The sequence below is a fragment of the Macaca fascicularis genome, chromosome 18, assembly GCF_037993035.2.
Source record: "Macaca fascicularis isolate 582-1 chromosome 18, T2T-MFA8v1.1".
Classification (NCBI taxonomy): domain Eukaryota; kingdom Metazoa; phylum Chordata; class Mammalia; order Primates; family Cercopithecidae; genus Macaca; species Macaca fascicularis.
The window spans coordinates 68,003,490-68,019,982 of record NC_088392.1 but is presented as its reverse complement, the minus strand read 5'-3'; the positions used below and the strand labels follow the sequence as shown (position 1 = coordinate 68,019,982).

The following is a 16,493-nucleotide window of genomic DNA, read 5'->3' as shown; positions in this document are numbered from 1 at the left end:
TGCTCTTGAGGACAAGCTCTGCTCTTGGCAGAAGATGTGACATTGTCATATCTACTCAACTATCATATCATTGTTAGTATTCAAATTACTGAAATGTTAGGTTTTTTGTAAAGTTTTTTTTATTTAATGAGAAAAATTGACCTATTAATATTTATGTTTGTATGTGGTCATGGATAATTACATTACCTGGTAAGGCAGAAAATTTTCAGGTAGCAGTTAGAATTGGGCCAACCAGCTGTCTTTTTCCTTTAGGAAATAAATGGATTAGATAAATTTAAATAGAAATATTTCTCTGGCTTTGAAAAAGCTAATAACTATAATTATTCACACAACGAACTCATAGGTAACCTGGGAAGTACAAATGAAACAAAAGATATCTTTTCACTTCAGTTAGATTGACAAAAATTAAAAGTCAAATTATAGTATGTATTAATGAAGAATATAGGGAAACAACTCTCCAGGCCTTGCGGTAGAGTAAATCCGTACAACCACTTTGAGAAGCAAGTTGGCAACATCTTGTAAATTAAAAAACAAACAAACAAAAAACAACAAAAAACACATGTTCTGCAGCTGAAAACATCTTCCAGGTGTATATTCATGAGATTCTCAGGCACATATTTATAAAGATGTGTATGAAGAAATTCATTGCAATATTGTTTATGAAAAATAACAATTGGGGAATTATTAAAAGTTTATATACAGACTAATGAAAACACAAATAAGTAAAATATTAGCAGTTAAAGTGGAAGAATTGGATGTATGTTTGCCAAATATATGTTGAGTGAAAAAGCAAGTTTCAAAGGACTAACATAGATACTGTGCTTTTTCTTTTTTTTTCTGCCCCCTCCCTACCCCAATATTGTGCTTTTAATGTAAATTTTTGAAAGGCTAAAATATTATTTATGGGAAAATATATGTAGAAAAAGGATGAATAGACTGAAAGGATTAAACCTTCAGAATGATATTTTGGTATTTTGTTTCTCAAAATATTCTTTATTTTTATTTATTTATTTTTGAGATGGAGTTTTGCTCTTGTTGCCCAGTCTGTAGTGCAGTGGCACGATCTCGGCTCACTGCAGCCTTTGCTTCACAGGTTAAAGCGATTCTCCTGCCTCAGTCTCCTAAGTAGCTGGGATTGCAGGTGCCCGCCACCACACCCGGCTTATTTTGTATTTTTAGTAGAGACGGGGTTTCACCATGTTGGCCAGGCTGGTCTTGATCTCCTGACCACAAGTGATGCACCCACCTTGACCTCCCAAAGTGTTGCAATTACAGGCATGAGCCATCATGCCCAGGCTCAAAATCTTCTTTTTTTTTTAAATGAGATGAGACCAATTTGATTTTATTTTTGAAAATTTCAATGTAACAGTAAGTCAAGTCTAAGTTTTGTTTGTTTCAATTCTTGGTTTTACTGGATGCTGTAGCTAAAACATAGACCTCACAGTGACAGATCATAGAGCCTAATAAAAGAAGTACATTTCTTTTTCTTTCTTTCTTTCTTTTTTTTTTTTTTGAGATAGAGTTTCATTCTTGTTGCCCAGGCTGGAGTGCAGTGGCGCGATCTTGGCCCCCTGCAACCTCTGCCTCCCAGGTTCAAGTGATTCTCCTGCCTTGGTCTCCCAAGTAGCTGGGATTATAGGTGCCTGCCACCACGCCCAGTTAATTTTTCGTGTTTTTATTAGAGATGGGGTTCCACCATGTTGACCAGACTGGTGTGGAACTCCTGACCTCAGGTGATCCCGCCTCAGCCTCCCAAAGTGCTGGGATTACAGGTGTGAGCCACGGCGCCCGGCCAAAAAGTGCATTTCTGATGGATGTATGCTGGTTATTAACCTCACCTCCTAACCCCCATCTCTGCCCTGTGAGGCTGGACTGGTTCTGCACACTGTATTTCTCCTTTGCCAGTTGGATATTTCTCCTTTGCCAGTAGGAGGCACTAGAGGGAGACTGGAAGGCTAGATTGGGAATCTGACTTGCTCTTTCCTGTTTGGTGTCGTTCTACCCAGCAGGCTAGGATGGGATGTTGATTTCCGTATCAGTATTTGATTCTAGTTTACATATAGTAGTCCCCCTTTATCCATGGTCTTGCTTTCCTCATTTTCAGTTATCTGAGGTCAACCATGGTCTGAAAATATAAAATCAGAAATTCCAGAAATAAACAATTCATACGTTTTAAATTGCACAGTATTCTGAATAGTGTGATGAACTCTCCTGCCTGGGACCAAATCTGTCACCGTGTCCAGCTTCCCTACACTGCCCACCTATTTAGTCACTTAGTAGCTGCCTGTTATCAGATCAACTGTCATGGTATTGTGGGGCTCGTGTTCACGTAACCCTTATTTGACTTTATAATGGCCCCAAAGCTAAGGAGTAGTGATGTTGGCAATTCAGACAGGTCAAAGAGAAGCCATCAAGTGCATCCTTTAAGTAAAAAGGTGAAAGTTCTCAGGGAAATAGAAAAAATCCTGTGCTGAGGATTCTGAGATCTACAGTAATGAACTGTCTATCCATGAAATTGTGAAGAAAGAAAAAAATTTCATGTTAGTTTTGCTGTCACATCTTAAACTACAAAAATTAGGGCCACAGCGCATAAGCGCTTAGTTAAGATGGAAACAGCACTAAATTTGTGCTTGGAAGACGTGAACAGAAATGTGTTCCATTTGGCAGCAGTTGGGGTCAGTGTTATCTGCACTTTAAGGCATCCATTGGGGAGTGTTGGAAAGTATTCCCTTTGGATAAGGAGGGTCTACTGTATTTCCGACAACAGCAAAACTGGACTCTGTACCCTCCTCCAGGACACCTGTATCAACCAGTCATAGCAGCTTTTTAAAGGTCTGTATTCTAGTTCCTTGGGGCCTCATTAAGTCCTTTCTTTTCCCGTTGTTTCCCCACTTCTAGGGGTGGTGTATTATATGGTTTCTATTTCCTGATTGGATCCTAATACAATGTGTTTACTAAATCTTGATTCTTATTTTTCTATCTCATTTACCAGTTAAGTAAAAATTTCCATTGAAATTTAGCTGTTAATTGCCCATCTTTTCTGATGCTAATCATTTCTTGCAGACTAAATTGGAAGGCATTCACTTTTATATTTTGAACAAATGAATTAAACATCCATTGAATTTAAAATTAAGTAAATATTACCGTCTTTTAAGGATGCAGATGAGTTTGTTGGTACTACACATCATTTTAGCATTAAGAACTATGTAATGATGGAAACAGCTCCAACATCCGCAATCAGTTTCACATTGTTCATGTTAGTTTCTTTGGGAAAGCATCTGACATTTATTGCCAGATATCACCTTTCCTTGGAAGGGACAGATTCAATAGGTGTAATTAGAAAAAAAAAATTTCTAAGAGGTACACCACCAATAATTATTTTTCATCACAGAATGAGTGTACAGTTTTGCAACACTATTATTTTGTAAAAGAAAAATATGAAACTCATTCTTAATTTTGACTCTTCTAAGTACTCTGTTTCAAGGTAATCAGTGACATTTTATTTTGTATCATTAGGGTATACGCCACAAAAATGCCGAAGTAGGTACACAAAAGCTGCAGCATGTGTTAATGTGTCAGAAGCACACAACACAGAGGAGCTTTGTTAACTCCCTCATGTTCTCAAACTCCCACTCACCGTCAGTATACCTTTTGTGTTCCAGGTGTTTCATGTGGGTTTTTTTCAGGGACCCACTAGGATGTTAATGTCAATAGACTGATTTACAATGAGTGAAACTTAATTTTATTCTTCTGTTTTTAGGAAAAAAAGTAAATATAAAAGTTGACATTTTAAGGGAAGTTCACAACACCTTTTTGAGAATGCTTGGCACTGAGTTTATGAACTTTTGGATTTTAGCATTATATGGTGTGTTTGCCATGTAACACATAACATGCACTTTGAGATCTACAGCTACAGCCTATAAATAAAGAAATACATTAATACTTCTGCAGCAAAGCACAGGAATAATTCTAAGGGGATAAATAAAGACTATATTCTGTATGTAGCCTTTTGTTTGTTCAGATGAGTTTACCATTAAATGAGTTTGCTGCTAACTTACTAAAAAAACTGTTCTTGGGCCGGGCGCGGTGGCTCACGCCTGTAATCCCAGCACTTTGGGAGGCCGAGACGGGCGGATCACAAGGTCAGGAGATCGAGACCATCCTGGCTAACACGGTGAAACCCCGTCTCTACTAAAAGTACAAAAAAAAACTAGCCGGGCGAGGTGGCGGGCGCCTGTAGTCCCAGCTACTCGGGTGGCTGAGGTTGGAGAATGGCGTAAACCCAGGAGGCGGAGCTTGTAGTGAGCCGAGTTCGCGCCACTGCACCCCAGCCTGGGTGACAGAGCAAAGACTCCGTCTCAAAAAAAAAAAAAAAAAAAAAAATACTGTTCTGGAGTTTGGAGTTTTTTTTGGATTTTGGCATTATAGATAAGGGATTGTGGACAGATAAAGGATTTTCTCTTGCATTTCAAAGGTCATCTTCTATATCTCCTGGGTCATGTAACTCACTTTTGGAAACCATTGCTTTAAGTTATCAAACAGGAGCTTGTGCATTTTAAGTACCTGTAGGAAAGTGGCTCTTTAAGAACATTCCTCCTCATGCTTTTAAACCCATTTCTTTACTCACATACATTCATACGGCTGCACACCATTTAGCTTGTCTTATCATGTCTGGGAATATAGTTAGAGCAGTTTAACCATTTCCTCAGATGGAACTAGGAACACAACATGTTTTATCTTTTAAGCCTGCAGATTAGCGCTATGTAGTGTAAACAGGTTCTTGTGAACTAGTCTGGTACCTAAGTTACCTTTAAACTTTTGTTTCTGAGGGAAAATGGGTTCTGAATTCTAAACAACTGGCTTTTTTTTTTTTTTTTTTGAGACAGAGTCTCGCTCTGTCGCCCAGGCTGGAGTGGAGTGCAGCGGCATGATCTCGGCTCACTGCAAGCTCCGCCTCCTGGGTTCTTGCCATTCTCCTGCCTCAGCCTCCTGAGTAGCTGGGATTACAGGCCCACACCACCATGCCCAGCTAATTTTTGTATTTTTAGTAGAGACGGGATTTCACCGTGTTGGTCAGGCTGGTCGCGAGCTCCTGATACCTCATGATCCGCCTGCTTCAGCTTCCCAAAGTGCTGGGATTACAGGCATGAGCCACCGCACCCGGCCAGCAACTGACTTTTATAAAATGGACTTGTGGAACATGACTAAGATAAGGTAGCATTTAAATTAGTGGAGGAGATAATGTCATAAGAAATGGAAAACAGCAGATAGTCCAGACATTCATTTTTGGCTTTGGAATACTTACTTATTTATATATTTATTACTTTTTAAAAGCAAATTTACTTTCATGAATATTTGCTTGGGTTAGAATTCATTTATATTCTCAGAGCACACTTATGATAAGAGTATTTGGTTTCCCCCAGGAGTAGATTTATTGTCTTGATAATTTTGTTCCTAAACCAACAAGAAATGGAGCAGAGACTTTGTAATATCAAAATAAATTATTGTTTGATTTGTGGCAGTTTTGCAGGGCTAGCGATAATAAATCCAGAGAGCTTTGAATCGTAATATTTTACATCATGGTGCCTTACTGTCCCTTACCCCCCAGTTTCTTTGCAGGGGATAGTAGAAAATGCAGTAGCTTAGGAGCCGGGAAATTAAGGATTTTATCAAGTGAGCCTATTAACTAGTGGAATGAATTAACATTTACTGAACTCCAGTCATGTGTCAGGCATTGTATACTTTATCTCACTGTTGTTTGTTAGGCTTCATTTTATTGATGATAAAATAGGCCATGAGAAATAAACTAATTTGCCCAAGACTCCACGAGTAGTAAGTTGATGGTGGAGATTCGAGTCTTGGTCTGTCAGTCATTTTTTCCCCCCTCATTTCGAGCCTTCATTCGTCACCTGTAAAATGAAATCACAGTAGTTCAAGGTACACAGGTGTTGTGCTTCTAAAATCAAATAATGAATTTTTACCAGTTAGTGCAGTTATTTTAAAAGGTATAAAAATCTTTTTTTTTTTTGAGATGAAATCTTGCTCTGTCACCCAGGCTGGAGTGCAGTGGCACAATCCTGGCTCACTACAACCTTTGCCTTCTGGATTCAAGTGATCCACCTGTCTCAGCCTCTCGAGTAGGTGGGATCACAGGTGTACGCCACCGTGGCTGGCAAGTTTTGTATTTTTCGTATAGATGGGGTTTTGTCATGTTGGCTAGGCTGGTCAAGTAGCTGGGACTACAGGCGTGTGCCACCACACTTGGCTAATTTTTGTATTGTTAGTAGAGATAGGGTTTCACTATGTTGGCCAGGTTGGTCTTGAATGCTTGACCTCGTGATCCACCTGCCTTGGCCTCCCAAAGTGTTGGGTACAGGCATGAGCCACCACACCTGGCTGACTTGTACATTTTTTTTGATGTTAGGTGAAATCTTTGAATTTGGGCAAAGTTTAGGGTATAGCTGGGCACCATACTAGTCTAGAAGGAATGTTTCTTTTTAAGAAAAGTTTTAAAATTTATTGCATAATATTTAGCATATACAAGTGAATAAACAAGTAATATAACCAATAACTAGAATCCATCTAGAAAGAAAGCATTACTAACACATTTGAACACCCTGTGTAGTATTTCTCACTTGCATTCCTTCCCCTCTTCTCCTAAGGTAACCAACTGTCACAAATTAGTTTTTATCATTCCCATGAGTTTCTTTATGTTACACATTTTTCTATATCTGTAAATAATATGTATTTACATTCAACACTTTGTATTCTTTCTCTCTCTCTATATTATATATATACACTATATATATATTATATATATACATACTATATATATGTGTGTGTGTATATATATATATTTTTTTGAGATGGAGTCTGGCTGTGTTGCCCCGGCTGGAGTGCAGTGGCGTGATCTCGGCTCACTACAGCCTCCTCCTCCTGGGTTCAAGCGATTCTCCTGCCTCAGCCTCCCGAGTAGCTGGGACTACAGGTGCGCACCACTGGGCCCGGCTAATTTTTGTATTTTTAGTAGAGATGGGGTTTCACCATGTTGGCCAGGTTGGTCTCGAACTCCTGACCTCTTGATCCGCCTGCCTGGGCCTCCCAAAGTGCTGGGATTACAAGTGTGAGCCACCGTGTCTGGCCTTTGTATTCTATATTTTTAAAAATTCAGCATTATGGTGAAGGGTATGTCCATGTTGAATTGTGTGGCTGTTGAACATTCATTTTTGATATTCCATTGTATCCCTAATATATATATCCATTCTGTTATTAATGAACAGTTATGTTGTTTACTTTTTACTTTTGCTGTTTTATGAAGTGATAATTTAGAGATTTTTGTTCTGTTGTTGAAGCACTTCATATGTATTTAACTGCTTGTAGTGAAAACTCTACTTTTCTCTTTCAGCCATCATTTCTACCCAGAAATTTAACATTTTACTTAAATCAGTGCTTTGTGAGTTTGAGCTATTTTCATTAGGTCTGTTAAGAATGTAGTTATTGATCTTAAGCAACATGTTTTACTATATTCATAAAATTTTCCAACAAAAATACTTCAGTTATACAAATTCTCTAAATTATTAAACTCAGGCAAGATACCATTAAAACTTAGAGCAGATGGTCATTTGAGTATTAGTAGAATGAGTCAAAAGCTATCAGGTGGTTCATTTAACGGTGGCAGATGTCTTCATAAAGCTTAGCAAAGGAGAAAAGGACATTAACTCCTTAGGGGTAATATGGTATTCTGTAGAAAGGAAAAAAAAAAGGTTCAGTTAAGAAGTTAAATTTTATGAAATAAAAATTTTTAAGGAAAAACTCTTGCCAGGGCTAATGGTTTTAGATGAAAATGAATTGGGTGGATGTAGTGAGGGAAACAAAAAAGCTACCATGGTACAGTAAGAGATTAGTAAAATGTTGGTCTTGTTTATTTAATGCCCTTTCTTCTGTTTTATGTTTTCTTTAAATATCAACTTTTGTTTCAAAGTCAATTAATTGTATTCTCATTAAAAATTCTGTAGTGCTCATTTTGATAGAGGAATGGGTTGCTTTGTTTACATTTTTCAATTCTTAGTGTTAGTCTCTTTCACAGCTGTTCAGTAGCTTTGTTGGCATTTGAACTGTGGGAACCAAGAAAGCAATTGGATGTGCTTTTGTGTGCATTAATGGTTTTCCTGAGGTATTCTTTAAAACCATGAATTTTTTTAACCGGTTGTCATTGTGTGTTTAAATGGTTCCTTTTAAAGAAAGCCTGTACATAGATTATGAGCTCATGACTGTTATCATTGTATGTTGTGGAAAATGAACTTAGAAATGAAAAATATGTAAATGAGGCAGTGGTTGCAAACTGGACAGTTTTTTTCTGTTGTTGTTGAGTTGGGTAGTTGGGGATACATTTTCCCTACGTCTTTCATCAACCAAGTCACATTTGAAGAGCTGCACAGTTAATTCAGGATAAATTCAGGATAAACCGCTTAAGTGTGTAGTGAGTACTGATTTGTTTAGTGCATTTTACTTTTTTGTGATGATGGAACTAAATCAGATTTATTTTAGACCTTGTTCAGAAACTTAGCCATTTTGTGGACATTTACTATGATTGGTATTTGATATTAATTGTGATATTTTTCGTCAGCTTTCCTGTGCTAAAACAGATACGGTTATTAGAATCTAACTTCAGGCGTGTGGCAGTGAGGTTGCTTTAAATCAATATGTAATCAATTCCATATAATGTCCATTTTGGAAAAATAATTCTATAATTATTTCTGTATTATTGCTTCTAACACAAATATCAAAAGTTTACAAAATTAGGTACAGAACTGTTCTAGGTCACACAAATTTTTCTTTTTTTTCTTTTTTTTTTTTAAAAGGTAAATTGTGAAACCCATAAACAGAAAAAGATTTTGAAGAACTGTCATAGTTGTCTGGTGCAGGGCTATTAAACTGAATATTAAATTTTCATAGAACTGCCATTTTTAAAGAGAAATGCCCACTATAACAATCCATTTAATTAGTTTTTTTAAATTCACATTTTAATACTGAAATACAGGCATACCCCTGTTTTATATAGGCATTATACACAGTTCTATTCCTGGAAAACCAAGTTATATTTAAAATGGAGGAGAGGCATGCCAGGTGGTATTTTTCAAAGATGGCCGCACCAATCTACATCCAATCTCACGTGCTCTTTTTAGGAGACAATGATATTCCACCTCAAGAGGCTGCTTCCCTCCCTCAGTGGACCTGGGTAGACATTTGTAACTGCCTCAATTAATAGAGTAAAGAGGAAGTAACACTATGAATTCTGAGGTTTGGTCACAAAAGGCAAGGCAGATGTCGCTTGTCTGTCTGTGTCTGTCTGTCTGTCACTCTCTCTCCCCTCAGGATTCACAACCTGCCTGCACCGGGAGCTCTGAGCCAGTTCTGAGAAAACCATAAAAGTGCTAGGTTAAGAGTTGAATAGTATATTTTACCATTTTAAGGAAAGTCTTTCTAAGCATGAAGCCTCAGAAGTCACACACACGCCGACGAGAGCACACATAGAAAATGTGTACCCAGAAAACAATCTGGAAACCCCCACCAAACTTTTAACAGTGGGTGGGAGTGCACGATGACGGGGGACTTTCACATTTTGTTCTCTATGCTTTTGGGTTGTTTAAAGTTTTATGATAAGTGTGTTATTAATTTTAGAATTTAAAAAAGAAAATAAACAAGAAATACCAATTTTTTCCTCTCAAATTGGCACAGATTAAAAATACTACTTCAGTGCATGCTAAAGATGTGTCAAGAAAGCCAGTCAGATACTGCTGAAAGGGAAATATAAATGGATACAATCTCTATAGAAGGCACTTACAGAGTGTTTCAAATGTGGTCAGACTTTGACCCTGCCTTCAATGTTTAAAAAAGGCACATTCAAAGATACTTGTTTGTGGCAGATAAAGACAAAAAGTTAACATAACCAGTGTTGAAAATATGGGACTATTATATATAAATTATGTTAATCCATAGAGGGAAATTCTATACAGTTATTAAACCATGTTGTAGAAGAATTATTACTGACATGGTAAAATATCATTTTATAAAGTAGTTTGCAAGAAACTACAATGTGACATTTTTGCATCTAAATTGTATGTTACATGTAATATAAAAACTAGAAAGATAATTCCCTGGATGTGCTGATGGGATTAGCCTTTGTGGTTTTCCAGGTTTTCTACACTGAGTGTATATTAATTCTAGGAAGCAGCTGGGTGAGCAGGAGCATTTAACATGAAGTATAAGCATCAGAGATGTCGTGTATATCACTTTAAACTAAAAACAAACAAAAACATGAAGGAACCTAAGCAAATCTTTACACAAACCAACTTTCAAATTACTTTAGTTACTTTAGTAATACGGTATATAATTGCTATTTAGAAGTTTTTATTTTTTTAATCTTTTAATTCACAGATGAATAATTAAATGTTCCCCATATACAGTCTCTGAAAAATTTAAACTTTTATTAAGCTCTTTGATTTCTGTATAAGTATTGCAAAATTTGTCTGGGATAGTTGATGATTCTGATTATATTATTTAAATAGATGACTAGTGCATTTACTAAATCTATATTAAGATGAAGTTAAGTGCAGTATAATTCTTTATATGTATATTTTGCTTTAAAGTTTTTCAAAGTGTGTTTACCTATCACTTTAATTTTTTTTTTTTTTTTTTTTTTGAGACGGAGTCTGGCTCTGTTGCCCGGGCTGGAGTGCAGTGGCCGGATCTTAGCTCACTGCAAGCTCCGCCTCCCGGGTTTACGCCATTCTCCTGTCTCAGCCTCCCGAGTACCTGGGACTACAGGCGCCGCCACCTCGCCTGGCTAGTTTTTTGTATTTTTAGTAGAGACAGGGTTTCACCGTGTTAGCAAGGATGGTCTCGATCTCCTGACCTCGTGATCCGCCCGTCTCGGCCTCCCAAAGTGCTGGGATTACAGGCTTGAGCCACCGCGCCCGGCCAATTTTTTTTCTTTTTTTAAATGAAGTTTCTGTTTCTAGGAATGTCTAACAATTTAGCCTCACAATGTCTCTTTCCTTGTGAAAGGAAGTGTTTTCTTAATTTATAGATGAGAATATTGGCCCCAGAGTATTTAAGTTGATTTTGAATATTAAGTGGATAGTAAGTTATACAAGTAAATTCTTAAATCACATACGCTTGTTTTTACCATTTGAGATAGCAATTTAAATACCGTATTGTATACAGGTTAGAAATCATGTCTGATCTTGTTAATTTCTAGCCTGACTCTATAATTTATCTCCAGGTCTCTGGCTGTATTGCATGTTTCTGCTAAGCAAAGTCGTTCCTGGTTCATTGAACATACTCTGTTTTTCTGTGATTTCTTCCTTTCTTTGAAAGTTCCACTCATCCATCATTTCTGTGGAACTTTTCCTGATTCTTTTTCCTATTTAGTTTCTCAGGCGAATTTCTATCAATGGAGACCTGGGCTTGTATTTTTTGATTAGATATTCTTATTTTTTGTTGGTGACTCCATTCTAGTTTTTAAGCAGAGCAGTTCTAGATTTCAGTTTACTGTACTGTTTAATTGCTAAATATCTCTAATACCTCACCTGTTTTCTCTTGAACGATCTCGTTTAGACTTTCTCATTTATATCCTCTATATCTTTTGTCTCCTGACCCATAGCTACCAAGCCCTAAATATCTCTGGAACCCATTTCTCTCAATTTCTGCTGTCATCACCTTAATTTAAGCTACCATTATCTTAGCTGGGCTGCTACTAACTTCTTTTAACCTGACTCCCTTTCTCTAGCCGTTTTTACTTTTTTCATGTCTTTTTTCTCCACACTACAGCAGGCGTGATTTCTAATTTTTTAATTTTTTTTGAGTTAGAGTCTTTCTTAGTTGCCCAGGCTGGAGTGCAGCGGCGTGAACATGGCTCTAAGAGTGATACTTGAAAGCAGCAGAGGGCATGCATGCAGTAGGAATAAAGAAATAGTTCTGAATGAATCAGTAGACACTCATGTCCACTGTCTTCTGTCCCTACAGTCAGGCATTTATGTGGCAGGAGACTGCAGAAGGATTGCACATAAAACATATTTGGTGTTGGGGTATCAGGCTTTTTGTAGTCCATTAGTATCCCAATTCTTTCAGGTGTTCGTTCCTTCCTCCTTCCTTCCCTGCTTCCCTCCTTCCTGCCTTCCCTCCCTCTTCCTTCCTAATCCTTGCCCCTCCCCTCCCTTTCCCTCAAAACAGGCATACACTCAAGTTTGGCCCTTTGTTTAGAATCTGGTTATTTGAATATAGAAAATGAATAACATAGGGTTTTTTTTTTCCTTATCAGGAAGTAGCAATAGTGTATTATGTTAGTAATATGACTACTTTTGTACTCTAGTTTTTACATATGTAGCATGTTATTTGATTTTTAGAACATGTTGTCTCACCTTTAAAGAATATATTACATTCTCCAAAGGGGACGAGGCTGTGAGAATGAAAGGGCTCCTTTCTTCTATTTAATTATGGAAATGTTCTAAATGGATACAAAGAGAAAGATAATGTAATGAACTCCCATGTACCCATTACCCAGCTTCAACATGGCTAATCTTGTTTTACCTGAATCCCACTTTACTTTCTCTCTGCCTCCCTGCAATTATTTTGAAAACCAAAAACAAAAACGCAAAAAAAACACAACACACACATTATTTTATACGTAAATACTTCTGATAAAACGACCTTTTCAAGGGCGTAAAAGTAAATACAGAGTCAGAACTTGAATCCAGGAGAATGTCACTTTTGCACAGATAATACAGCCCTTGTTTGTTCAGCATTGAGCTTGACCATTCAGGATGTGTTTATAAAGTAGTGACACTGATGTTGACAAGCCACATATTGTTGAAAAAAAAAAATCCTAGTTTTTATTTATTGAACAAGTGATACTAATATAACAATAGAATAGTAAAGGAGTTTTACCCCCAATTATTTCACCTGAAAATGAAGGTTGTTTTCATTACCTATATTGGTACCTTTTATAGTTCTAATGTCTGTCTCATTCATCCATGTGATTAATTTTAGTGGAGGTCATTTTACCAAGTGTTTATTTTTTCTAGAGCTTATTATTTCTTGTTCCCTAAGGGGATAAAGCCCCACTATAGTGTATTGTTTCCTTTAAAATAGGGAAACTTGTTTCCTAGTCATTTTCTAAATTTTCTTGACTATGGGAAAAACTTGTCAATATCTAAGGGTAGTAAATGCTTAAGTTCATTGATAGTTTGTTTCCGTGATATCGTAAGGGCAAAATGGTCTTTTCTTTTGGAGTAATTGTTTACCTAGAAAATAGTTGAAAATTCTTTCAAAGATTTCTGAGGTTTTGTAGTCTGAAACATCTCCTTAGTGATAAAGGATTCTTTCTTTCTGTGTGTCGAACATAAGTTCTAGTTTGTGGATGAGAATGAGGAAAGAGTTACTGAGATGTGTTCTTACTAATGAAAAAGGAAGCAAAGGGAAAATACAACTTGCATTGATTAAAATAGTTGAGATCTATTATCTTGAAGCTATATGTGTTAAATTTGAAGTGTTATATCCCAGTTGATTAGAGTATCTTGTAAATGTTCTGATCTTATTTTTTCCCCCAAGGAATAATATTCAGATAAATAAAATTTGAGGTTAATCAGAGCATGTGTTCTTGTTTTAATAGGCATCAAGCATGATGGAACCATGTGTGATACCTGCCGCCAGCAACCGATCATTGGCATTCGATGGAAATGTGCCGAGTGTACAAATTATGATTTGTGCACAGTGTGTTATCATGGAGATAAACATCATTTAAGACATCGCTTTTACCGAATTACTACACCAGGAAGTGAGAGGTAGGGAGAACCCTTTTTTTCTTCAACCGAGGGTTTTTGTTTGTATTCAAGTTATGTACTTCTGGGCCTTAAAAATAGGATTAGCAAATAGCTTCTGACAGTTGGTTTAGTAACAGGAGGTACCAAATAGTAGGATAGATGTGGACCAATCTGCCTTATAACAAGTGAAGAGCTCTGTGAAGATGGAGCTGTCTGTACTTTTCCAAGGTAATCTGGACTATTATTTCTCTGGCTTAGAGGGTTAGCACTACTGTACATTTGGAAATACAAGGGCATCCAAAGAGATAGCAATTATTTTCTTCTCACTATGCCTTCTATTCTGTTAATTGATATCAGATGAATGGTAGGGCCCATTGATTGAGTCAATAGGCATTTATTAGGACTACACGGGATCTACTATGTTTATGGACACTAGAAGATAAATAAGACACCTAGTAGTCTTAAGGAGTTTACAAATTAAAGGAAATAGTGAATCAGTGATTGTCATGTGATGTTTTAGACTGTGTTAGAGATATGTATTAAGTGTCTCAGGAGCAATGAGAGAGGAGTATTCATTGTTAACGGGCGCAGAGTTTTAGGCGATGGGATCTTCTCATGTAGATACAGATAATGCAAAGGAGCAGGAATCCAGACAGTCATAGGGAGGCAGCTAGGAGTAGGAGTAGATAAATAGATTTTGGAGTCAGACTCTCTTGGTGTAGATCATAATCCTGCCACTTATTAACTGAGTAATTTTGAACAAGTTGGTTATTTTTGTCTTTTGTTTGCAATTAAAATTAAGGAATAATAAAGACATTGCAAAAATGAATAGGACTGGGCGTGGTGGCTCATGCCTTTAATTCCAGCACTTTGGGAGGCCTGAGGTGGGAGGATTACTTGAGGCCAGGCATTCAAGACCACCCTGGACAGCATAGTAAGACCTCATCTCTATTAAAATAAATAAGTGAAAAGAGTAGAACAGTGAAATAAAGTTAGAAAAACAAAGCAAAAATCTCCAAACCTTTCTGATTATGTGAATGAGAAGGATGTAGAACAATAGGGATACATGGTCTTGGAGAACCAAGCTGGCCCAGATACTTGACTGTAGAATCTTTATCAAGGTTCATAATCTTCTGTAAGTATGTAGTACTGTGAGAACAGGTTAGCATAGGTAAAATCCAGACCACAGATGTATTTTACTGATATATACGTTTATTAATCCATTTTCATACTGCTGGGAAGAAATACCTGAGACTGGGTAATTTATAAAGGAAAGAGGTTTAATTGACTCACAGTTCAGCATGGCTGGGGAGGCCTCAGGAAACTTTTAATCATGGTAGAAGTGGAAACAGACATGTCCTTCTTCATATGGCGGCAGCAAGGAGAAGTGCTGAGCAAAAGAGGGGGAAAGCCCCTTATTAAAACCATCAGATCCCGTGAGAACTCACTATCAAGAGAACAGCATGTAGGTAACCGCCCCCACAATTAAGTTACCTCCCACTGGGTTCCTCCCATGACATGTGGGAATTACGGGAACTACAGTTCAAGATGAGATTTGGGTGGGGACACAGCCAAATCATATCAATACAGTACGCTAAATTTTTGAATAATGGCTAGTTTTTTTTTTTTTTTTTGAGATGTAGTCTTGCTCTGTCGCCTAGGCTGGAGTGCAGTGATGCGATCTCGGCTCACTGCAAGCTCCGCCTCCCAGGTTCACATCATTCTCCTGCCTCAGCCTCCCAAGTAGCTGGTACTACAGGCGCCCGCCACCATGCCCAGCTAATTTTTTGTATTTTTAGTAGAGATGGGGTTTCACTGTGTTAGCCAGGATGGTCTTGATTTCCTGACCTCGTGATCCACCCGCCTCGGCCTCCCAAAGTGCTGGGATTACAGACGTGAGCCAGCACGCCTGGCCAGAATAATGGCTAGTTTTAAAAAACAGGTGATTTCACACAAAAATCTGTTGATGGATTCATAGAACACCTTGCTCCCCTCCCCCCCCATACAGAAGACTATCAATACTGAGCTTACGTTTGTTCCTGGCAACAGTTTGTTGAAGCAGTGGAGCCCTTTAGAGATCCTTTAGACTGATGATGCTTTTGAGTCAACCAAAGTCCTTGCCATTCCCTGTTACCTTCCTAAGTCTGAGGTCAAGTGCCATTTGCCACTGTAGTGCTGTCTTTCTTAGGCTGTCATTTATATTACTCACCTGGAAGCTATAGAGAATTTGAGTTTGCCACCTCTACAATAGTGAAGAGTATAGTGATAGATACCCTGAATTGCTTAGACTAGGATCATATGTGGAGTCTATTACATTTGAACTTTTGTGGCCTTGGGCACATTACTTCTTTGAGACTGAGTTTCCTCATTTATAAAGTGGGTAATACAGTGGTAACTTTCTCTTAAGGAGTGTAACACACTTTACTCCTATGCAAGTGCTTTTACATATTATATAATAAAAGCTCAGTAAAAGTTAGCTGTGATTATTATTACAACTACTACTGCCATCATCATCATCACCTGTGGAATATAAACGGTATTCCTGTGTCATGCTGTTATGGAAGTAACCAGAACAATTAAGAATCCTTTTACTTTCTTTTTTTTTTTTTTTTTTTTTTTTTTGAGACAGAGTCTCGCTCTGCCGCCCAGGCTGGAGTGCAGTGGCGTGAT

General features: G+C 37.5%; 1 protein-coding gene across 4 annotated transcripts in view; it reads left to right on the top strand.

The window, feature by feature from the left end:
* The window catches only part of MIB1 (MIB E3 ubiquitin protein ligase 1), a 135,485-nt gene that overhangs the window by 11,480 nt on the left and 107,512 nt on the right, over positions 1–16,493 (top strand). For all 4 annotated transcript variants that reach the window (XR_012427259.1, XM_005587054.4, XM_005587053.4 and 1 more), the window contains exon 2: positions 13,673–13,844. Coding sequence is in view for 3 of the 4 variants with exons in the window: in XM_005587054.4 (XP_005587111.1) it covers positions 13,673–13,844 (172 nt within the window). In the remaining variant the exon portion in view is untranslated. The remainder of the gene's footprint in view (positions 1–13,672; positions 13,845–16,493) is intronic.